This window comes from Colletotrichum aenigma (assembly GCF_013390185.1).
Source record: "Colletotrichum aenigma strain Cg56 chromosome Unknown KSG_Cg56_contig02, whole genome shotgun sequence".
Lineage (NCBI taxonomy): Eukaryota > Fungi > Ascomycota > Sordariomycetes > Glomerellales > Glomerellaceae > Colletotrichum > Colletotrichum aenigma.
In genome coordinates, this window is record NW_023500908.1 from 3,812,164 (window position 1) to 3,836,063 (window position 23,900).

Consider the following 23,900-nt stretch of genomic DNA (forward strand, 5'->3'; position numbering starts at 1 on the left):
TCTGTTACGTATGACGCTCGTTGCCGTGTGATGAAGTCTTCATGTGAAATCCGTGCTGTAGCACAACACCTGATCCAAAGAAGAAAAAAACAAGATCCGGCTGTCATCTCTTGAATGGAAGCGAGAGCAGGGAATCAGACGGCAATACATCTGGGCGCAGATCCTTATCCCGACGTGATTCGCCAGCAACGACGCCGAGGCGAGGTGGCCAAGTTGGCCCGAACGGGAAAGTGGGCTGTTTGGCCGTCGCAAAGCACCGCTCCGGCCACGCTCTGTACTCACTCCAACATCATCTCATCCGCCACAAAGCGACCTTGCCCCCGTGGTAGTCCCAATAATCACTACCATGATTCCAGTTCCAATATCGTAGATTCACAGCACCCCGGACCGCCCCTTCTCGGCCATATCTTATAACCCGCGCTGCATCTCACACTCCCCTCGCCCACTTCCCTGCGACTTGACCGCATCTCATCGTTCCGCCATGACATCCCAGACCGAGAACCCCCCGCCCCCCCTCCCGGACGAGGAAGCCCACCTCAAGGCCCTCACGTCCGCCTCAAAGTTCTGGCTCGAGTTCTCCGTCTTCAACGACGGCCTGGACGCCCCGCGCGCGGCGTCCCTCACCTCCGCCGCCGCGGGGGCGCACGAGCACTTCCACCGCTTCCCGGACCTGCCCCCGGAGATCCGCCTCAAGATCTGGTCCTACCTCGTCGTCCCCCGCGTCGTGACGGCGTGCTGCTTCGAGCGGGACTCGCGCCTGCCGGCCCGCCGCCAGGCCTTCCTCGACCGCTCCGGCGGCGCCTCGAGGGCGGAGGAGCCGGCAAAGGAGAGCGTCGTCTTCAACCCGACGTGCCCCGTCATCCTCCGCGTCTGCCGGGAGTCGCGCGCCCTGGGGCTTGAGCACTACGAGCTCGCCTTCGGGTGGAAGATCTCGGCGCTGCTCAGCGACACGCCCATCGCGCGGCCGCCGCGGGCGTGGTTCAACTTCCGCCTCGACTCGCTGTACCTCGTCGGCGAGCTGGAGGCGTATGACCAGTACGGCTTCAACTCGCCCATGGTGTACTTCCTCAAGAGGGAAGACACGAAGAGGGTCAAGTACGTGGCGTGCGCCTTTGAGGAGCTGCACTACCCGGAGCAGGAGTCCGACCAGATCTTTGGATGCCTGTGGCACGTCGTGGATAGGTTCTCCGGCGCTAGGCGGCTGCTTCTGGCCGTCACGCCGAGGGACGAGGAGGGGATGAAGGGGTCTCTCATGCTCAGCACGGATAACGTGATGCAGAAGATCTGGAACGGCTGGATATTGGGGACGACCGTGACAACGTCCAGCCTGGCAGACACGCAGATTTTGCTAGTGAGGGAGTGTGACTTGGCGGACGCCATGGCGTCGCATGCTGAGGAGGATGAGAACAAGAAAGCGAGGCGGTGAACTCGCAGCATCTTTTGCCTTTTCCTTTTTTGGGGTCACTTCATTGCATAGGCCGGAGTTTAAATGTTCTTCAATGGGATTTCTTTTGGTGTTGTACAATAGTTTACATGAATAGAGGAGAGGTGGTGGTGATGATGCCGCCCGCGTGATGATGATTGAATGAATTGGTATGTCCCGTTACCCCAATAACGCCCTGTTTTCATTGCGCCGTTTATCCCGTTGTCGAATCTCTCATTTTCACTCATCATGTAGTGCTCTCATTCCTTCTTGGCTCAGCCCTTGCAAGCAGGACTCGGGCTGTCATTTCCCCTCCGCATACCGCCGAGCAGCCAGTCCGTCAGCCCGACGACCTTGGCCCCCACGCCCTTCTCCCAGTCCCCGCTCTCCTGCACCGTCTCGATGGTATGGCTCAGTATCCTTCCCTCGGAGTCGAACTGGAACACGAACAGCCCCGTGAAGGATTTGTCGCCATCCTTTTCTGTTGCGGCGCCCCCTGCCGTCGTCGTATTGGCCGAGCCGTTCTTCCCACCGGCGCACCACCTGACGACGAGCTGCTCCGGCACAGCTCCTGAGCGCAAGGGCGCAAAGGGAAGAGGATGCTTCGTCACGCGCTCGGAGATGATGGACAACCGCACATTGCCGACCAGAGGTAGCCTGTTCCAGGCGATCGGGGCGCTCCAAAGAGCGGCTGTATAGGCTACCCTCCCGGAGACGGTTGGCAGGTGAGGATGCGTCGTCGGAAACAGGTGGAGGGAGATGTTGGGTGCGAGGATCTCCTGGGGGAGGGGTGACTGGAGGACTTTGGGGAGGTGTTCTTGTAGGACGCGCAATGCTGTTTTTACCTCGTATTAGTCTTCTCCTCATTCATTCGTTACGCAGTATAGTTTGGACGTACTCTTGCCTAGATTGGCATTGTTTTCGTTACCGGGATTCTTCCCCGGCTTCCCGCCGTCGGCTAGCACCGTGTTGGAGGGGTTGAAGTAGCGTTTCGGGGGCTCGCCCTCCTTCGTCCTCTGGCGCGCAAGAACGAATGGAGGGGGAGGCGGGGACGTGGCTGTTGCGGTCGCTGCCACCGCGGCTGCCGCAGCGACGGTAGCAACGGCGGTCGAGGGATGCGTCGGGACGTTCGGCGTGTGCAGAGAAGTGCTCGTGGGGTTTGCGCAGGAGGACCAGAGCTGTGAGGTCAGCGGAGACGTCGCGGCGGCGCGCACGCCTGAAGGTGCCGATGTAAGACGCAAGGCGGCCATGGGACCTGAAGGGCAGTTATCATGAAACAAGATTGATATGCATTGAAGTAGCGAAGCAGCAAAAGGAAGCGATGACAGCGATGCAGCAGGGCAGGCGGAAAGAATGATGTCAGGAAGAATGCGGAGGATGGAACAGGCGGAGATAATTTTTGTAGGGGTGGGCAGCAACGCAGGCCAAGCTACTCAAGGTAGCTCTGGAAGGCCCGTGGTCCAGGAAGGTTATCCTTTACCTCAGGTACCTTAGCTACAGTGTAGCCGGGGTTGCGTAGAGGGTCCCGCACGCCCGGCTGGACAACCCGCCCCACCTCGACATCGGATCGGAGACGACATCCGACTTCCATGAAGATTCGAGAACGTCACGGTCGCGGGATGTTGTGGGAAATCTTCTTCTCATTGTATTGAAGTTGCTCATATTCTGTCTATTCTTTTGTGGGACCAACGCTACCAAGTAGGCAAAACTCCGACGACCATGGGCAAATGTGATACACTTCAGGTAATATACACGTCGTGCCTTTTCTCACCTCGGGTGAGGGAACTCGTCCGCAAGCTGCAACCGCACACCGACGTTCATACTGATCAGCTCCTGAACCAGAAGCTTCGCAGCATAAGGCATCGTCATTTGTGTCACCTCCCTGGTGCTCTTGCAGGTGTGGCAGTAACCCTTGTAACCGAACAGGCCGCACTGCTGGCAAATGTCGAGCTGGGTTCCGTCGGAACTAATCATCAGACGTTCCAGAAGCAGCTGAGAAGCACCGTACGCGATCAAACAATCACGCTCCATCTCTCCCAGACGAAGACCACCGTCTCGGGAACGACCTTCTGTAGGCTGGCGAGTGAGGATGGCTCTGGGACCACGCGAACGCGAGTGCATCTTGTCCTGCACCATGTGCTTCAGACGCTGGTAGTAGATGGGACCGTTGAAAATGTAGGCCTCCAGCGGCTCTCCTGTGATACCCGAGGTGAAGTAGTCCTTGCCTTCCCATGAGAAGCCATGATCCACCAATGCAGCACTCATCTGCTCCAAGGGGTGGGAGCGGAAAGCGTCACCAAAACCATAGTCCTTGCGTCCATCCAACACAGACGCCTTGCCCGTCAGGCACTCGAGAAGCTTGCCGACAGTCATTCGAGAGGGGAAACCGTGAGGGTTCATGATAATGTCGGGAACCAGACCTGTGTCGGAGAATGGCAGGTCTTCCTGGTCCACAATGATACCGACGACTCCCTTCTGCCCGTGACGAGACGAGAACTTGTCACCAAGCTCGGGTCGTCTTGTTTGTCGGGTTTGGACCTTGACAACCATCGTCTCTCTTTCGGTATGAGACACCATGACCTTGTCGATGTACGCAGGGTCAGCTATTCTGTATGAGATGGACGAGTCGCGGAACTCGCTAGGACCACGATCCATCCCGATGCCGGTCGATCCCGTGTCAAGAGGGGTCTCTTTCTTGATCATGGTCTCACCCGAGTTGATCTTGTAGCCGACAATCGCCAGACCATCGTCATCGAGAGCCTCGTGCTTCTTTGTGCGACCATTCTCGTCATTAACGGGGTCTCCGATTCGCTCGCGACGTCCGTTGGGGTATTTCTGCAACTCGGCGGTGTACTTGCGGAAAACCTGGCAGCGTCCAAAACCACGATCGCAAGACGCCTTGTTTAACACCAACGCGTCCTCAATATCATAGCCAGAGTACGACATGACAATAACAGTCGCATTCTGTCCTGCGGGAAGCTTGTCGTAGTTGACCAATTGGATGGTTTTGGAAATGACCATGGGCCTTTGAGGGTAGACCAAGGTGTACAGAAGGGTATCAATGCGGTTGAACTGGTTATATGCAATAGCTCCAATGGCTTGCTTACCCATGGCGCATTGATATGTGTTTCTGGGGGACTGGTTGTGGTGAGGGAAGGGAATAAGACCGGCAACGGCACCGAGAACCGTAAAAGGCTCGATTTCCATATGAGTCGTGGTCATGGTAACGTCTGTTTCGTAGAGAGCAACAAGCGTGTCGTTCTCCTCGTTTACATCGAGATATTCGACAATGCCGTGTGTCAAGAAGTCGTCAAATGTCGCCTTGCCCAGTTGAAGAAGCTTGAGATGCTCTGCCTTCAGCTTGGGCTTACCGTTCTTGACGATAATATACGGCCGGCAAATACGTCCTTCATCAGTGGCGATGTGAACTGCGTTGAAATGGTTGTTGATGTGGATGCTAACGAAAGGAGAGATCCAGCCTCGCCTCCTCATCGTTCTGAACTTGCCAGCAAATCGCTTCGGGTATCTGGTCAGGGCGAATGGTGTTCCATTGATGTGGATAACGAAGGACCCTTCGCGATGCATCTCGCCACCGGAAAAGTTTCTGATGGGCTCAACGCCGGCATCCAGCGTAAAGACCCACCGTTTCACGGGTTCCTCCTCGACATTGGTCGTGATATGTGTCATGAGCGCCAAGTTCTTCACCAAACCACAAGCTTCACCTTCTGGTGTATCCGAAGTACACAGCATACCCCATTGAGAGGGCTGAAGTGCACGGGGACCAGAAACTTTGCGCGTCTTTTCAAACTGACTGCTGATACGAGTCATCATACCAAGTGCGCTGATGTAGCTGAGACGACTGAGTACGTGGGTGACTCCAGCTCGGTTCATGTTGAAACGCTTGACAGTCCAGTTGCCGGTTTGGATGGCGCGGTTGATGCCCTGCCCAATCATGTTGGCATGGTTGCTAATCATGTTGACGGCGTCGAGCGGAACAGCTCGATTGTCCTTCTTGAGGACCTTGTCGATGCTGCTCTTGACGTTTCCGCAGAATTGCTTGAACAAATCTTCAAATAGCAGAGATAGCAGTTGACCAGCCAACTCAAGTCGCTTGTTTCCAACGAAGTCTCGGTCGTCAACGAGGCTGAGGTTGCTCTGCGCCATGAGAACACGTCGCGTCATGAATGCGACGTACACTGCCTTGGGGTAGAAGTCCAGCCCCTCGATGGGAACGTGGGCGATGATGAGGTTCGCCAGAGCGTCGAGAGCCTCCTCGACGTGGTTTCGTCGGACTTGCGCAGAGAACGGCACTCTGCTCTTGCCCATCTTCACCCTCGCGCCGATGTACTCGAGAGCTTGCTGCTGAGTGTAGACTCCAACCTTGGTCGCCTCTTCAAACTGTACAAGAAATTCGTCCTGGTACTTGCCATTGTCTCCGGCGACGAGCTGCATAATCTCATAGTCGGAGAGACCTCCTAAAGCCTTCAGGATGATGACGATTGGGATACCTTCTACCAAAATGTTGGCAGTCAGAAGGATGCGGTCCTTCTTCAGCGTGACGTACGTCTTAGATTTGCGCTCGTGAGTAGAACTGGTGACAGAGGCGGTGATGATGTTGTTCTTCTCGTCGGCTTCGACGATGACTCTGTTCTTGCTGAGCTGCTCCTGAATAAGAATGACCTTCTCCGTTCCATTGATAATGAAGTAGCCACCGGGATCAAGAGGGCATTCGTTCATGCGAGACATCTCTGCGTTGGTAGCACCGCCGAGGCGGCATATGGAACTCTTCAACATGACAGGCAAGCGGCCTAGGGGAACGTTCTTGCGCACAATCTTGGACTTGTCGCGAATGTAGGCGATGTCAACCATGATGGGAGCGGCGTATGTCATGTCGCGCAGGCGACATTCCATTGGTGTGACCTCATTCTGTGCTCTGATGTCGTTGAAGTCGACACGACTGGGCTTCTCAACCCTGATATCAGTGAACCTAAGAAATTGGTCAGCGCAGTCCACGGTGTGAAGTTGAGATGAGGGCGGTGTTGGTGTTGACGGTACATACTCAAGCCAGAAGGAGCTGTTAACATCGCTGCGAATGATGCGGTTGGCACGAACAATCTCCTTGATTTCGTTTTCGACAAAGAAGTTGTACGAGTCAATGTGCTGCTTGACGAGACCCTTGACCTTGAGGAAGGCGGGCAGAAGCTGGAATTTGTCTTCCTTGGTGGAGATGGGATCTGTGAGCTTCTTTCCGTTGTAGAACGGCTCTAGTAGAGCCTCGAAGCCGTCGTCTTGCATGCTGAATGTCACCGTCGACTGCACGTAAACATCATGTGTGGGCGACGTTGATATCGCGTTGTATGACTACCGCAGAAGAATTTTGAGGCGTCGAGAGCTCGAGTCACCTTGGTGAGAATTCGAGGAAGGTGGCGGGCAGCAGCAAAAAAGTTTGGCCCCGCGATACCGGGTGCTGCCAGCTGCCCCATCAGACGGGACCGCGACGGCAAGACGCGCCGCAGACATCAATGCTGCTGACTGTCCGAGTGAGTCTTTTCTTATCGCACATCGCGTCACGTGCCGATAATAGAATGGGACCCACCCTTTCACCCCAGCACGTTCCTCACCGAGGTGAGCCACAAGCCCAGCCGGGAAAGAGGCTGCATGAAATGGCCGTGGCACCACCGTTGGAGCGCTTGAATTTACTTTCCCGCCTAAGGTTATCAGGCTGTTCATCCCAACCTCTTGGACTGGTTCCTGGACTAGCCGGGGCACAGTTGACTCAGGCACGCTGCACCGAGAAAGTTGATTAATACTGTCAAAACATATCATGGAAGGTTCCATAGTGGTATGATACTCCAGGAAATGGTCGTTGAGAAATTGCCAAGTCATCTCTCAATCGCTTCACCGGTGGGCTCATCTTCTCCGGTCCTCAAGTCTGGGTCGAGCCGTGACAGCAATGGTCATCCAGGAGGTAAACGGCAGAGAGGACTTTGGGGGTCCCGCTCCATACTGTGCGCATCGTGCATCGCAGTAGACAGGCTCGGAATGACCAACATGGCGCACGTCTTATTAATTGACTGACAAAGTGGATATTCGCGAACGCGCGACTTTGCATGCCTCCCTCATTACCTAGTCCCAATGAAGATTCTGCCAGATCTAGAAGTAATCCGGTTCACGCAAGCACTCAAACACTTGTTGATAAAGGGTAAGGCATTTTGACAGGGTCTCTTGCCTCAAGCGGTTGACGATGCTAGCAAGGGGTGGGGTTCCTCACTTTTCCAGCGCCTCTCGTAGGTGAGAAAGCCGAGCCAACAAGGGGGAAGGCAGCAAGATGGTGACAGTGCCCTGGGCGCTTGCTGCAAGCCCCGCCATCCAGCATCTTTCCTCTCTACCTCATACTTTACCCCTCCCACTCTGCTCGGACGACAAGCCTGTCTTCGTCACCCCTCACTTGAGCCATTCCCTTGGAATGCGCCTGTCTAATTGATTCTTCGCATTTGCCGCTATTAGCGCAGAGACACATTGGAATGACGAGCACGCTCTTGAACACAGCAGAAAGGCTCACCCGCAAACAAAGACAAGCGTCAATCAATGCCATTGTTGCCTTGGCTCGCCTCCAACGGCCCCTACCGGCCGCTGGCCTCTGACATCCGCCGCCCTGAGTCTGTCATCACACAGCAAGGGATCAGAATGCTCCCCGCAGGGTTTCCTTTTGTACGACCCGCAGCAGATGTGATGCAGCGGCGGCAGCGCCGTCTGCGTGTTGCGTTGGCAGAGGAGAATAAGTGTGGCAAGTCGAGTCGCGTCGCTGTCCATCACCGCAATCGCAATCGCCCCCTCTTCGTCTCCAGATATCAGGTCCTGATCGGTTAGGTGGTGAAGCTGCCCCGCGACGACGATGCGTCTCCTTCGCATCTAAGCCACTGCATGTCACTTTATTGCACCAACCATACGCTGGACAATTACATCGGGGGCGCAAAGTCAAAATACAAAATAAAAGGAACGTTTGACACCTTCGGCATGTTGGCGAACAAGAAACCGATTAGATCGTTTGCTGTGGCGTACTGCCGGCCGTCACCAAAGGCACCATTGGCCTGGATACCATCGTTCGCCCTCAGCGTCGACTTCTGGCCAGGGCTGCCAACAATGATGCAACAAGCCAACACCGCGAGTCACGATCTGCGGCCCCAAACTCTGCGGCGCACCGAGGGTCCAACCTCTTCCTCTACAACTGGAGAGGGACCCTGCCGCTGGGCAAGCGCTGGGGTATCGCGACACGGGTGACGATTGAACCAGAGCCTAGGGCTTTGCCGCTTTTGCCTGATGGGGCCTTTCATCAGCGACTAAGGGACTGACGCTCGAAAAAGGGGTGGCGAGGGAATATCCGAGCTAAATGATCGTCAAGCCGATTTTCCTCGAACTAGCGCAGGAAGTGGCAGATGGAACATTGCCCAGCGATTCTAGCCCATCACCTATGCCATTTTTGCCTACACTGCAAGACTGGCATCCGTCAGCCGGCATGCTGCAAGTGACATGGGACGACAGCCAGGCCCCTCCGCGATCAGAGCCAGCGGCTTGAGAGCTTGAGAGCAGCGCTTTTCGACTGCCTGCAGCCAACATCTTCTACATGTCCACCAGGCGAGCTCGGTACAAAGCGAATACCTCTTCACGCCTGCTCCAGGGTCGATCTGGAAAAGTCACTGCAGTCCGAGTCTGGAGTCTGGTCATTTTCCACACCAATCCCGCTGCCCACGCCTGCTTTGTCGCAGACTCGCAGACAGTCCACTCAATGCGGGCCTCAAAAGTCGGTGTAGAACGGAGCCGCTACAAGCCTCCGAACGCCCATGCCTGCAGCCCAACAAATCAGTACTTTGCACTGCTATTTTCACCTTGAGACAGGTGACTCCAAGGCTACACAGAAAAGGCCTCGGCGGCATTATGACGAAGTCTCTGGGTCTTTTGCCCCCAAAGCATGGGTCGTGACAAGCCTGCTGTCGTGTGGGAAGTGGGATGATGCAAGTCACTTCGCGACCCTCCCAAGCCCACCGGCCACGACCCAAGATGCTGCCGCATCGAAAGGCCTATCCCGCGGTAGCAAACGCGCCCAAATCGCGGGGCAGACCACGCAGGACTTTGAACAGCCCATTATTATTAGACTTGTGCTGAGGATGAGGCTGCATGGCTACACCAGCCGGTCGTCTCTTAACTCTCGCGAGACCGTATCCATCCGGAGACTTCAAGAATTAGCTCCAATCCACAATTCTTAGCCTCATGTATGTACTGACGGGCAGGGAGTGTTTTGCATGCAGACTTGGCCGTTGGTTGCCCGCTGCGATGCATGTCACCTCGGAGTTGGAAACTCAAGCATTGGAAACTCGAGCGATGCTGGAGAAGATACTTCCTCTTACAAGCGGCTGGTGCTCGTGCGCTACCCAGCCCAGGCGGAATCGCAGGTCGGGAAGATACCCTGATCATCTGCCAGCGAGTTTGCGAAGAAAAACAGAAGTGGGAAAACAGCAGTTGGAATGCGTTGGAGCATGGCAATGGCAAGACAAGGGTGAACCTTCTTCTCAAGCTCGAGCAATCTCCTGAAGCCCCGTGCCGCAGCTCACCGATGGCGGGTTGCAACCCAGTGCCGGTTTGCGATGTAGGAACGTTGCGGAATGGTATCCTTGGGACCAAGTTGTCGATTAGCGGACCAATTGGATCAAATATCATCTCTCAAGACCGACTTGTGCCCGCGAGGTCTGGTATGCGGCCCAGGTATCTCTGCTTCTGGTGTCATGATATTCAAGTACTTGGGGTTCCGGTCGTTGTCATCTTGGCAGAGACTAGCTGGATGGGTGTGTCATTGTCGCCTTTGCACAACTACACACAACGCGGAAATCACTCTACTAACTGTTCGTTGTTGACAGAGCAAACCAATGACAGGGCTTGGAGCGGCAAACGAAACTCGTAATTCACATACCCATGCGCGCATCTCGCTCTTGGGCAGCCCCGGTCTGTCCACTCGATCAGGCAGATCTTCGATAGCCGTGGCACGGACATGGGCTGCTCTGTGGTGTACAGTCGAATTTTGGATGACTGGCTGTTACGAGCGAGATACTCTTTTTGGTGGATATATCGAACCAACTCAAGAATTCAAAAGAGGCTGGCAGAATCCCCAACTCTTCTAGATGCATTTTTTCTTCTCATGTTCCCCATCCGGGGGAGTGTGTTGTCACCCACACAGGGTTATCCAAGTACCGAAGGCAATGCGACGCAGGCTGTGCGTGCGTGGCACACAGACACCGTCGCTGGACCTGTTGTCAATAGCAAGCTACAAAAAGACAGCGAACAGGCTGTGGCTACACCGCCTGAGAGACATGCGAATCCTTGGTTTTGGAGGTTGCTTTGCACCGAGAAGGGGAGGCAGAACGACAAATTACGAGCAGGGTAATCCCCAAAGCGACGAGCCCTACTTCGCAGATTGCCAATTCGACAAAAGTCAAGCACCAAAATGAAGAAGAGCGGTGACAATCTCGTCGAGACTGACCGGAAAACAATGTGGAAACGCAAACACGCCCTTGAACTCTGCGGATCTCGGGCCTCCTGTCAGACCGAGATAGAGTTTGCGATGCACTGACAAAAAGGCTATACTGATGGTGGTCAACTCTCAGTCCCTCTCTCTCTTTGAGGTTGACAAGCGTCGATGGTGGGCCAGCCGCTGCATGTTGCTATGGGGAGAAGGCGCCCCTGACAGGAAAACGGAAGGAGAACATCGACTGGGCCTAGTACGGAGGTCCTCCGACCTCCGACCTGCTAGACTCGGCGGTTTCTCTGGCTGTTAGTGCACCAGCCCCTCAGCAATACCTAGGCAGAGGATGGGAGGGGATGAGGGGGTAAGAAAAAAAACGAAGGGGACGGAGGGGTGGAAGCGAAGTGACTGGGTTTGCTCGCCATTGGCATCGATTTCGCAGAGGTTCAAAGTCAGATGTCTACGAAAGGAGTTAAGAGCTACGTTACGTGTGAGCCTGATTCGCAGTTTCTGTCGGTACAGCTGTCGGTACCAGCGAAACAGCATTCAGAGCAAGGCAACAAGACAAAACCAGATCTCTTCCGCAACTCCCATCATAGACTCGTGTACCTGAAAGGTATCCGAGATCAAGTCACCAGTGCAACCACACATGTTCGCTCTCTTGCGCGCCGGTGCTGCTGCGGTAGCGGGACGGTTTGGACAGAGTACCTGGGCGGCGTACCTTGTCTCCCACTGGCTGTCTTACTCTTCTGGGAATGATGAAAAGGCATGCCAAAACTGCCCGCGCTGCGTCAGGATACCATCCACACCAGATACCCAGCATCTACCACTGCCACATGCGCGCAACACCGCGGCCACTGCATATGAAATTGTGCCGGTGCTGTTCACACTTGGTACCTGCTCTGGGTGCCCGCAACCTTGGCTCCAACCTGGACAGGTACGGCGGCACTCGACCTGTTGGATGCTGCGCGGACCAAGACAGGGCAGGGTGTCGTAACGCAACCCGCAATGTGCTGCCAGGTACTTTGGCTGCTTGCCTGGCAGGTAGGTACCTCAAGCCCGTGCTCTCTCTACCTACGAATAGCCTGCAGTGAGGAAGGCTAGGGCAGCTTTGGGCAGTCACTAAGAGCCCAGGAGAGTGGAGGAGGGGGAGGGGAGGGGGGGAAGTTGCCAGGTCCCTTGGGCCCCCAGCCCCAGGTCCAGCGGCAGCAATATGGAGAGCAAGCGAGTGAGCGGGCGAGTGAGATGCTGTGGTTCCTCTCTGTGGTTCCTCTTTGCGATGGTGGCCCCGTCAAAACCCCTTCACCCCCGTCGACGGCGCAGGGGTATCTTGGGCCGCTGGCTGGCCTGCCACGCCCTCTCGACCGTGCTTCTCTCCCACACCCAAAAACGATACATTACCTTCTTATGCTCCAAACCTGCCGCTCCGCCTCTTCCCACGTATGTCGGGTTTCTTGTCCAGTCTCTTCTCTGTACACCATCTTGTGTGTCCGTGTATTTCAGACCCTCTCCAGACTGCCGCTCCTGGCTCTCCAGGGCGCGACGTGTGAGACTTATATCCCGAGTGTATACTCTGTTCCGACGCGGGCAAGAAGAAAAAGGTGAGTCCCTGGTCCATTTACTTACTGTCTTTATGCGTTCGCAATCCTGCATCCTGCGCGTTGAGGGAGCAATTTCGCGACATGGCGACAAGAAACACATCTACACACAGAGAGAAAGACAGAGAGACAGAAACGGTTCTGTCCTCTCTTCAGTGCCAGCGGGCTATTGCAACGGCACTTCACCTGGACGGGGGGGCTTTCAGATGCGCAGCCAAACCCGACTCAAGCACCCGCAAAGCCATATCGCATCTCGGCACGGCTGGGGGTTGTTGCTTGACAGACATGAGAAGAACGAGGTAGGGGTGCGCGGAGGACGACGAAGAAGCAAGGACTGGGACGGTTTCGGTTTGCGATTCGAAGAGACACACCAGAGGAGACGGGAGCTGCAAGGCGAGACATTGGGGTCTCACGCTGCTTAGCCTTCTCCAAGCGCTCTCTGCTGGGCTTGACGTTGGTTTTTCCCCTGCGGCCCTGGATGTCATTCATCCTCACGGTCGTCTTTCAGGGCTTCACCGACTACCGCCCGCTTTTGGAGAAGGCCAAAAAGCAACCCCCCTGACCAGCAACCAACCCAACCCGACCTGGAAACCTTACGCAGTCCCGTCACTTTTAGTTCGCCAGATCCGCACCCCGCCTCCGATTTTCCTTGTTTTCAAATTCGCCAAACCATCGCTCTGTTCTGTGTTTCTTGTCGTCGTGGGCTGCGATCTCCAACCCAGATTCGCAGCAGCCTGCAGCGTTCTCATTTCCCATTCCAGTTTCTTCATGTATTTGTTGCTGACCGCCGGCCGTACTTGATGCCAGCAGTAATATAGAACGCCATCGCCACTTGGCCCCTTCGTGTGAGAGTTGGAGTAAACTGGACGGCCACATGGACGACCTGCGATTTCGATCCCAACAGCCCCCGCGTAACGAGCCCACGATGAATACGCTTGTCTCACCTCCGCGGAACGGCAGCCGCATGCCCCAGCCTGTTCAGGCCCACGATGGGCGCGGCGCTCTGCCCCGCCGCTTCACCACCGATTCGGGGCGTGTACCAACATTGTCGTCTATTACCAATCAGCGCGGCCCTGAGATGGGCAATGATTACAATGTACGTCGTCATCTCTGTGCATGGCACTCGCAGTACTCGCGGATCTGCCATTGCGATGCCCCTGTTGCCATCGCATCCGTCGGTGCACAAGGTAGACTTGGGCTGACAAGTGAATTAACAGACTTTGCACAAGGTTCAATTGGTTCGTGGACCTCCCCTCCCGCCCCGTTTCCGCGACGGCAAGCGGCAGCCCGATGACGGCGCGATGCTGCATTCGACCGGTGGCGATACTAATTCTCGGGCCAGATTGAGAAGAAGAAGCTCGAATACGAAAGACTCCGAGAGCAGAGACGCCGATTCGAACTCGAGATGCAGAAGCTGGAGCAGGCGCAGCGGCGCGAGGAGATGGAGCTTGCCAAGATGCAGGATGACCTGCGCCAGGGTCACCAGTCGGAACCGACGACGCCTCCCGAATACCACGAGTCGTCTGGCTTCCCCACGATGTTCTCACGCCCGAACCGTTACTCGACGTCCAGCCTGACCTCTCCCCCGGGCCTGTTCAACCGTCCCGGCCGCTCGGGATCGCAGCTCACCTCTCCTCAAGCGACTCTGATGCAGCAGTCTCGCTTCAGCTTTGATGAGCATCTCCCGTCCCGGTCCGTTCCCGGCTCTCGAAGAAACAGCGACGAAGACGAGAAGGAGGAAGCTGTGCGTCAGGACCCGACCAGCCATCGGTCCTCTAATGCGTAAGTGCTGTAATCCGTGCATGTGTTTGTTTTCTTGGACAAGTCGTAAGTATGAAAATCTGGAGTTCCGAGGGCTCTTGCCGTTGGCTGCGCCGAGAGATACTTGTTGTGTTGTGTGGGCGGGCGAGTGTTGCAGTCGAATTATCGTCTTTGGCTGCTCTGGAAGAGCTCTTGCGACTCAAGGGTGTAGTGGATCGCTTCCTTCCTGCGGTTGCTCTACTCTCAGTTCTCTGGCCTCCACAACACAAAAACTCGGGATCCGTCTTTGAAAAACCTCGACTCATCACATCAACCCTCGAGGTCCCCCACCACCACCTCACGCCTTCTTCACAACGAACGCTCCACCGGGCTTTTAAGTTCCTTACCTCACTCAACCTGGCAACTTTGTGAACAATCCTTTCACTTCCACAACCAGTCTTCACAACCACAGTTGCGCACCTGCCTATTATCCACCTACGCGCCTCGCAACTACCTTTCCAACTACTTATCGTTCTAACCACAACTTTCGCGCCTACCTTTCGACTATCAACTCTCGATCGCGCCTCCTACCAAATCTTCAACCCGTTCAAACTCATCGCTCCAAATTCACTTCACAATCAATAGCTTCCTTTCGGTCGGGATTCCAAAGCTATTTCAAGAGCTTTTATTTCTCCAGATTTCCTCACTTGTTTCTAAACGAAACAACTCGACTTGTCCAAGAAACTGACCACAGGCATCTTCACCTCTTGGGCAATGGCTGACTCTCAACCTTCTGACAACAGCTACAACCGCTACTCCATGCCTGTCACCAGATCTCGCACTGGCTTGTACGGCTCTGACCTCGACCAAACCGGCACTGCTCGATTCCTCTTCGGCGAGGAGGACGCTTCTGGCGAGCACAAGTACGGACACGGCACTGACGACAACTTCCCTACGCTGGTGCGCCGTGACGACCAAATGGTAAGTCTCGCTCTGGTTTGCTCTGTTATTTTGCTCTTTCCCAAATCCATCCACCATCGAGTTGCCCCCCCCAAAGCAAGTAGCAAGCCAGTGTGCCTCATTGGTCCCTGCCCTGGTCATGATTGGCTGGTGAGTTGAGTGAGGTTGAAATAGCATCGGGAAGGAGCGAGCAGCAAGCAAGCAACCGCCGCAGCTTCCCAACCTCAACTTGATTCATCACATTCACCCCGCCCGCCTTTCCTTCCACTTCCACTTGCACCTTTCCTTGCCTTCTTCCTCTCCTAAAATTTCTGTCTCAAAAGGATTTTTAATTTTTTTTCACCTCACGCACCTTCCCGTCCTCCCTCTGTTTGTTTACAGTAAACACTCGCTCTCCCTCATCACCTCCCTCCCCTTCACCTCAAGGTCGGAGTTTTGCAAGAACATCACCTCGTTGTCGACACACAGACTTCGTTACAACACAAATTGTCAATATCTGCTCAGCGTTGACATTGTTTGGTCGTGTAGCTCTCTGCATCCTCCGCTGCCCTTGATCTTGCCCTCTCTCCTTCGCCTGCCCCCGACGCGCCTCCCACGAACGGTTGGGGCCATATTAACCGTCATCGAACCCAACAGAGCTTGTCTGCTATCAACACGTCTTCGCTCAACGGAGCCACTTCGTCTGGCGAAATCACCAACAGAGCCAACGCCCGTCACTCGCTCGATCTCAAGTTCTACCCGGACGCTCCTACCGACAACCAGAACTCTGTTGTCTCGCCGACCAACCACATGATGGCCACCCCTCCCAAGTTGCAGAGCTCCTTCTCTGCCAACGACATCCCTACCGTCAAGAGCACCAACAACGCTTCTGTGACCAACAACCACGCCCAGCAGCACTTTCATAACCACAACGCCAGCATTGGTCGCATTCCTGCTGGTGCTGTTCCGGGTCGTCACAGTCGCGAGCTGTCCAGCGACAACAACATGGGCGGTCCCCGTGAGCAGCCCGGTCACTTCCCCTCCATTCAGTCTGCTCTTCAGGCCAATGCCGCTCCTTTCGGCCCTGGTGCTCCGGGTCCAGGCTTCCCCCACACCTCTCAGGGCAACCAGGCTCCCAACGTTGCTCCGACTGCCGGGCCCAACAACACCTACGGTAATTTCTATCCCAACGGCTACGTCTCCCCGAGCAACCCTGGCCCTGCTGGTCCTCCTGGCCCTCCCACCTCTGGTCCCGGACATTACGGCATGCCTCCTCTCTTGGCCATGGGCATGCAGAACATGAACCTCGGTGGCAACAATATGTACCCCGCCCAGAACTATGCTGGTTATGGCGCTCTCTACAACCCGCAGCATCAGCCTCGCGACAGCCAGGCTCGAGTTATCCAGCATCGCCGCCAGATGGATAACGAGGGTACGTTTTCTCCTAATGTATCTTGTCCTGACCCGTCATGCTAACTGGTTCCAGCCATGTCACGCTACAACGGCCTCGCGCTCGAGAACGTGGGCGGTCAGATTTACGATCTCTGCAAGGACCAGCACGGCTGCCGCTATCTGCAAAAGAAACTCGAGGAGCGCAACCCAGAGCAGGTCCACATGATCTGGCTTGAGACCAACCAGCACGTCATTGAGCTCATGACCGACCCCTTTGGCAACTACCTCTGCCAGAAGCTCTTGGAGTACTGCAATGACGACGAGCGCACCGTCCTGATCCAGAATGCCGCTGCCGACATGGTCCGCATTGCTCTCAACCAGCACGGCACTCGCGCCCTGCAGAAGATGATTGAATTCGTCACCACCTCCACCCAGATCGAGATGATCATCAATGCCCTGCGCTACCAGGTTGTCGAGCTTATTCAGGACCTCAACGGCAACCACGTCATTCAGAAGTGTCTTAACAAGCTCAGTGCCAAGGACGCGCAGTTCATCTTCGATGCTGTCGGTACCAACTGCGTTGACGTCGGTACTCACCGTCATGGCTGCTGTGTCCTCCAGCGCTGCATTGACCATGCCTCTGGCGACCAGAAGGTCTGGCTCATCTCTAAGATCACCGAGCACGCCCCGATTCTGGTTCAGGATCCCTTTGGGAACTATGTGGTCCAGTACATCATCGACCTCAACGAGCCTTCCTTCACTGAGCCTATTGTCCGCATGTTCAAGAACCGCATCGGTCAGCTGTCTCGCCACAAGTTCAGCTCCAACGTCATTGAGAAGTGCCTGCGCTGCTCCCAAGAGCCCTCTCGTGACATGATCGTCGAGGAGCTCCTTACTCCTGGTGAGATTGAGCGCCTGCTCCGCGACTCTTACGCGAACTATGTCATTCAGACCGCCCTCGAGTATGCGACTCCCCACAGCAAGTTCCGTCTTGTCGACGCCATTCGGCCCATCCTGCCGTCTATTCGCTCCACCCCCTACGGACGTCGCATTCAGGCCAAGATTCAGGCTTTCGAGGGTCGCAGCAGTGCTACCTCCAGCGGCCAGACTACTCCTGCGGACGCCAGCCAGGGCCAGATTGCCCTTCGTCCCAGTCACAACCGTGCCATGTCCAACACCACCTCTGTCATTGCTCCTGGCGGAGGCTTCGGTAACGGTCTGAACGGCGGTCTGAACGGCGGCATGGCCCCTCGCGGCGCGCAGGCCAGCTACCCCACGCCCGCCAACATTACTGTGCCTCCCCCGGCTCCTCCTCAGAATCAGCGCATGCAGCAGTACGGCTACAACCAGCAGCCGCGTACCATGGGAAACGGTCCTGCTGACGCTGGCGCCGGCGGCGAGACCCAGTGGCTGTAATTGTACATAACGCGTTGTCGACGTGGGATTCCACTTCTAATGGCATGAAATGTGATGCGGGCACTCGACGACGAATCTCATGGGCGGCATGATGCTTTCCGCAACGGTCTTCTTTCGAACACAGCACGGCGACGACGCAGCAACGACTTGACGATCACTTTTCCTTCACTGTCTGTGCAAACATCAAAAAATCAACCCCCACCAACATACAAATCGCAACCCACAACCACCTCTTCATCCGTCAAGCACGGCGGGCTTGCATCTGGTTGCAAGACCTGCTTTGTGTGTACACTATGGATTCGGGCAGCGAATGCCAACGGCATTCGCAGCACATACACAAGAATCGCATTCTGCTTCTCGGCAGCCGTCACCAGATCAGACGGAGCCTTCATTAGGCTTGTACTTGACGCGGACATCGACATAGACGAACGTTTTTTCCTACTCTCTTTCTTGTGTTTTTGTTTGCGGGTTTTTTCTTCTTCACTTCGATTCGTTACGCTCGCTTTCCAGGTATCATCAACTTGGATCACGATTGGATCGGACTTATGACGACATCGGCTTAATTTCCAACACGACGTGCCATTACGAAGCTGATCATGAGACGCAACGACACGTTTATGGCGTCAGCTCTCATTCTTGTGAAGGATCTCCATTTCGTTGTCAGCGAGTCTGGAGGCTACTCAGGATGGTACTGGAGCAGCCTGACTGCGTATGCATTGCACAGGGGCGAGCGTTGAGACATGATAGCATCGGGCGGGCAGTCTTTTTCTTTCTCTTATCGCAGCGCTTTGCGCATCGCGTATCTCGTTCTCGGCATGTGCTACCGACCTCTCATGGCTATTCTGATTGGGAGGACGATTTTGGCAAGGATGGTGGACATGGGCTCTCACATATCAAAGGGGGTTATCTGAGACGGGATCGAGCGAACTTTAGCGATTGAGGAGGGCTTTCTTGTGTGTTAAGAGACCTCTAGGGATGAAAATTGGCGTTACTTTGCATTTCGGTCGGCGGGGATGATGTGTATGGGGTTTGGCTGGAAGTGCGTACGCTCTTCAGCAAACACCCAGCATCCTACGGCCACGCATGTATCTAGGCAGATCAAGAAAAGATCTCTAAAAACCAGTGCGCTCATCTTGTCCGACGTGATGTGTGACTTTGCCCAGAACCCGTGAATAGAAGCGTTTATTTTTGGCGCCTATCACGATGTCTGCAGCCGCCGTGGTTGGACCACGTTGACCCGATGAGACGGGGAAGGTAATGATTCGGAGAGTGGAGCATGTGAAGCGACACAGGAAACAAACCCCACCAAGATGCCCTCTGATTGGCCAAACCCACGAACCCCCTCCCTCCCCCACGGCACGGGCAGTGCGTTCCAGAACAGTGACCGCGCTGAACGGACACTCTTTTCAGTGAAGGCTGGCGGCTGACGCCGTGGGAAGTGGGCACAGCCTCACTGTTTTGCGGCAAACTTCGTTGGTCGGGCGCGGGCCAGCCAGCACCTTGGGAGGGGGGGGGGAAAAAAAAGAGGCCAGACCGCAGCGCAGGCCTCCTTTTTGATTTTCTTTTCTTCTTTTTCCCTCTTGTCAGCGAACACGACAGACTATTCTACGCAGCACCACTGCAACATCCTTTTCGCATTTCCCAGCGTACGCCTCTAATTTCATTTCGACAAAATGACCCGCGGCAACCAGCGCGACAAGGCCCGTGAGGCGGCCCAGAAGAAGGCTGCCGGAGCGGTGAGTACTTTTTTTCTGGGGGCGTGTTTACGTTTCGCGGTCGGCCGGTTGGCTTTACGACGATCACCCGACTTGCTCACCACACCCGATCCGATCCGGTTGAATCAGCTCCAGCGGTCGTAGGAAGGATGAACGTTCCATTCTCAAAAGTGTTTTCCGCTGAGGACCTCGACGGTTTCTGGAGCTGATTCGCCGTGTGGATGGATGAGTGAGCGAAAAGGGATCGCAATGTTAGCCGGTAAAAGAAGTGAAACAGAATGCTGATGCGTAGTCTTTTTCCCCCACGCAACAGAAGACGAAGAACACCATGAGCGGCACCGAGTTTGCGCGCGCCAAGGAGAGCGCTGCCGACATCATGAGGCAGAAGCAGGCCGCATGTAAGTCTTTCCCGCCTCTTCCATCGCCTGCCCCTTTTTTTCTGTTGGGCAGAGTCTTGGGGGTCTCTGCGACGACGGTGAACATTCAATTGTGTGACCGGGGCCGAATACATTGAACAGACGATATGCTGACCATGTCATCACAGCTGAGGCCAAGAAGGCGGCTGCTGCTGCCGGGGGCGGCGGGAAGAAGTAAATCTTAGCAGAGGAAAACGGCAGTTTTTTTTTATCGCCCGGCTCCTCTCGCCATATCCTTCTCTTCAACCTGACGCATTTGTCTTCCTGGGCCGGCTCATCAAACATGCAAAGCTCATCTATCGCCTCAACCTGCCCGAAAAAGGCATGTGAGATGAGTCAGCTTCATGTCTTGACGATCGTTCGGGAAGACGGGTATCGACCTTATCGTCAGGGTTCACCCAAGAGATGTGCTATTGTGAGAGAGAAAAGGGGAGAAGGAACAGGCTGCTGAACCACACAAATACACACTCACACTAACAATCATCAACTACGACTTGCAAACGGAATTCATGGGCGTCTTTACAGGGGCGGTGGCGACGGAGGTGCATTCGGCGTGCTTTAGGCGGATATTCACACACACACACAAACTACATTAAACACACAGTACCTACCAAACTTCAAAACACGGGGGACTTGCCTGCTCTTTTGGCCTCTCTCTCTCTCCATCACCCAGTCTCCCGCTTGTGCGTCGTGTCCTTGACTTGAGAGGTGGCCCGTGTGCCAGGCAGGAAGGTGAGGTGAGAACAGTGGTGAGGAATCTCAGGTAAATACTTAGGCATCTCACGTCCCAGCCTCAGCAACAACGACCGGAATAAATGGCCGTGAATATCCCCAGTTCTGGTACAGCAGCTATACCAGCTGAAACACACAGAGATCATGCTTATCCGGCGCTGGAGACTTTGGGCTCGAATCCCTTTTTGAAGCCTTTTTTCCATTCCTTTTTGTAGCAGTTCTGAATCTAGCTACGTGCGCTCTGTCTGCAACCACGCCAAACCGGCGATACAGCTGTCAGATGTCAGTCGGCTGGTCAGCATCGCACGTTCAGATGTCAAACAACGAATTGAGACGATCAGGAATATTTCACCTGAAGCAAACACGGCCCCCCCAAACGGCACCGACATCCGCCCACAAAGTAAAGGTAGGTAGGTAGGTCATGCTCTTTGAATCATTTCGGCGTAGATAACCGGGAAACACGGCTCCTCCACTCTTTTTTCCTGTCTCGCGGTCCTCCGCGGACCCAGCCCGGGCCACACACATTGATGGCCGATCAAACCTCGCCAGTCGTTGCAGAACATCTCGGATCTTCTTCCTTCCATGACCCCTTCATCTCCAGTTGGCAGTGATCCTAGTTGATCATCGACTCGTGATCTGTCTTCAACGCTGGCTTGCACAACATCAGCGAGTGAGGAAAAAAGGACCCAATATTTTGAGCGTGATCATTCATCATCCATTTATTGATTCCTATTAAGTGGTTGCGAAAACAAGAAACGGTTTTCCATCCAGGAAATACGAACCAGTCATACTCTGTAATTATCCCCTAAACCCCTCCTGGCTTCCTTCCTTTGCCTTTCGTCCACCGTCCAGCCTTTTGGAGCTGAGCGGCGACCAAAGACGGGGCGGGCTTCCCCAAAAACAACAAAAGAGTTCAAATCCGCCTCGACGACCTTCCAGGCCAATCGAAGCTAGTGGACTATATCCTGCTCTTTTTTGTGCTTCCGTCTTCCACAACCAACAAAAGAGAAATCTACATGTGATGAGAAAAAAAAAAGAAAAAGAGAAAAAAAAAAAGGTCGTGAAGCCCCCTAATGTGTAACAACTCCGGATATGTGGTATCGTTCCCAGCGGAGTGGGTAATAAACCGGGTTAAATCTTTCCCGGATTTGGTATGAATATAATAGGACTACTAAGGAAGCGGGGGAGTGCACGACTAGGTGTCTATTCCTCCGTCTATCCTTTAAGCCTCCATCATGTTCATGGGGAGAGAGCCTGCCATGCCGCCGAAAGCACCAACGCCTTGTGCGGCCGCGGGGAAAGAGCCAGCTGAGCAGGTGACGGCGCAGACGCAAGCACCGGCGCCGTTGATCTGGCCAGTGCCGGGGGTAACGGCACCGCCGGCAGCAGGAGCGGCGGGAGCGGCAGGAGCAGCGGCAGGGGGCGCAGCGGCGGGCGCGGAGGCAGCGGGAGCAGAGGCAGCGGGAGCGGCAGCCGGGGGAGTGCCGCCAACGATGGCGCTGGGAGCTCCGTTGCCCTTCTGCTGGATAGCCATAGACTGGAACAGGGCCTGGGACTTCTCGGCGGTGGGGTTGATGGAGAAGGTCATGCCCTTGCCGCAGTGGTTGGCTTGAGCGCAGTAGAACCCTTTGAGACGTGTTAGTTGAGACGGAGGTAAGATGTGAGCAAATAGACTTACACAAGGGGTCAGACACCATGACTTGCATGGCAACCTGGGGAGGCGGGCTGACGGTGTTGTTGGGGTTGGCCATGAAGCCAGAGTTCATACCGCCGGCGAGGGGATCGCAAGGCTTCGCGAAGGAGGACTGCGTAGCGGTGTGGTTCTGGCTCATGAAAGTGAAGACAACCATGTCACCAACGGCAGCCTTGATCTGATCGGGAACGAAGACGAGACCAGCGGCACCACCGACCATAACCTATAACCAGAGTCAACGACGTGTATCTCACGAGATTCGACTTTGCAAACTTACGTTGTGAGTCTGGGCAGCAGCAGGAGGCTGAGGAGGAGTGGCGGGAGGAGCAGCCGCGGGGGGCGCGGCGGCGGGGGGAGCAGCAGCGCCGCCGGCGGGAGGGTTGATGTTGATCGTAGGCGCGCCAGCACCGGGGTTCGCCCAGATGATGATAACTTCGGTGACCTGGCTGTTGGAAACTCCGAATCCTGTCATGCCAGCGGGAAGAGCCTTGGCGATTTCTGCGGAGGAAGCAGACTTCTTGTGACCATCGCGACGAACGGGGTAGGTGTTGCGAGCGGATCGGGCGGAGGCCAGCGCGGCGGCGGAGAGAGCTAGTACGGCGGAGAACTTCATCTTGACGGTTGGATGGTGTTGTCGTCGATTAGGGAGACCTTTCTTATTGTTGTTGAACAAGACACGACCCTTGTTCCTTCTCTTTTCTTTTTTTAATTTCTCTTCTCGGAAGATTTGTTGGTATTGCGAGACTGCTGGAGCCCGTCGAGTTATAAAGGAGGAATAAAAGGGTTTAGTTAATGCTGGATGGCGAGGGCCTGCTCGTGACGAAGGAGATTGAACACGGAACCGGAAGAGAACGAAAGCTCAAAAAAGAATGTGTGAAGACACTCGGCGGATGAAGAAGAGATGGGGAGGAAGAAACAGAAACCTCTTAGACGACGAGGATCGGGGGAAGTGGGAGAGCTTAAATCGAGGCGAGTCGTCGTGGGCTCTGCGGCATGGATGGGCGCGAGCCATGTCGCATTATCCGTTCGTTATCCCATGTCTCTCTCTCGCTCTCTCTCGTTTAGTGGCCCCAGTGTGCTAGGTCATCCACAGGACATGGGACAGCCCCTTCCCGGCCCCAACATCGACCTCGACGAAACAGGACGAGAAAATCTTCCGCCAGCCCGTCCTGGAGTCATTGGGGCAGGCTTGCCTTGGAGCGCTAGGCCAAGCGCAAGCCAAGCAAGGCGCCCGGGGGTCCTTACTCTGGGCTCAGGGGGGGGAGGGGGAAGGTCACAGAGGAGGAGGGGATGGCAACGATGATGGAGAAGGTACCCATTAA

At 55.3% G+C, this 23,900-nt stretch overlaps 5 protein-coding genes across 5 annotated transcripts; 2 read left to right on the top strand and 3 right to left on the bottom strand.

The window, feature by feature from the left end:
* Positions 1–481: 481 nt before the first annotated feature.
* On the top strand, positions 482–1,426 carry CGCA056_v003090 (uncharacterized protein; the record flags this gene model as incomplete). Its single annotated transcript, XM_037318347.1, has 1 exon — positions 482–1,426. The coding sequence occupies one exon, from the start codon at positions 482–484 to the stop codon at positions 1,424–1,426; it is 945 nt and encodes a 314-aa protein (XP_037183517.1).
* Positions 1,427–1,698: 272 nt separating this feature from the next.
* Positions 1,699–2,673, bottom strand: CGCA056_v003091 (Uncharacterized protein; the record flags this gene model as incomplete). Its single annotated transcript, XM_037318348.1, has 2 exons — positions 1,699–2,258; positions 2,322–2,673. 2 exons carry the CDS (start codon positions 2,671–2,673, stop codon positions 1,699–1,701), a joined length of 912 nt encoding a protein of 303 aa, XP_037183516.1.
* Positions 2,674–3,190: 517 nt separating this feature from the next.
* On the bottom strand, positions 3,191–6,718 carry rpc2 (DNA-directed RNA polymerase III subunit RPC2; the record flags this gene model as incomplete). The annotated part of the gene is made up of 2 exons (XM_037318349.1): positions 3,191–6,410; positions 6,483–6,718. 2 exons carry the CDS (start codon positions 6,716–6,718, stop codon positions 3,191–3,193), a joined length of 3,456 nt encoding a protein of 1,151 aa, XP_037183519.1.
* Positions 6,719–13,460: 6,742 nt separating this feature from the next.
* Positions 13,461–18,022, top strand: CGCA056_v003093 (Pumilio domain-containing protein; the record flags this gene model as incomplete). The annotated part of the gene is made up of 6 exons (XM_037318350.1): positions 13,461–13,631; positions 13,753–13,773; positions 13,878–14,317; positions 15,079–15,256; positions 15,872–16,646; positions 16,701–18,022. 6 exons carry the CDS (start codon positions 13,461–13,463, stop codon positions 18,020–18,022), a joined length of 2,907 nt encoding a protein of 968 aa, XP_037183518.1.
* A 4,085-nt stretch (positions 18,023–22,107) lies between these two features.
* On the bottom strand, positions 22,108–23,191 carry CGCA056_v003094 (putative GPI-anchored cupredoxin; the record flags this gene model as incomplete). The annotated part of the gene is made up of 3 exons (XM_037318351.1): positions 22,108–22,511; positions 22,564–22,801; positions 22,856–23,191. The coding sequence occupies 3 exons, from the start codon at positions 23,189–23,191 to the stop codon at positions 22,108–22,110; spliced, it is 978 nt and encodes a 325-aa protein (XP_037183513.1).
* Between the last annotated feature and the right edge of the window lie 709 nt (positions 23,192–23,900).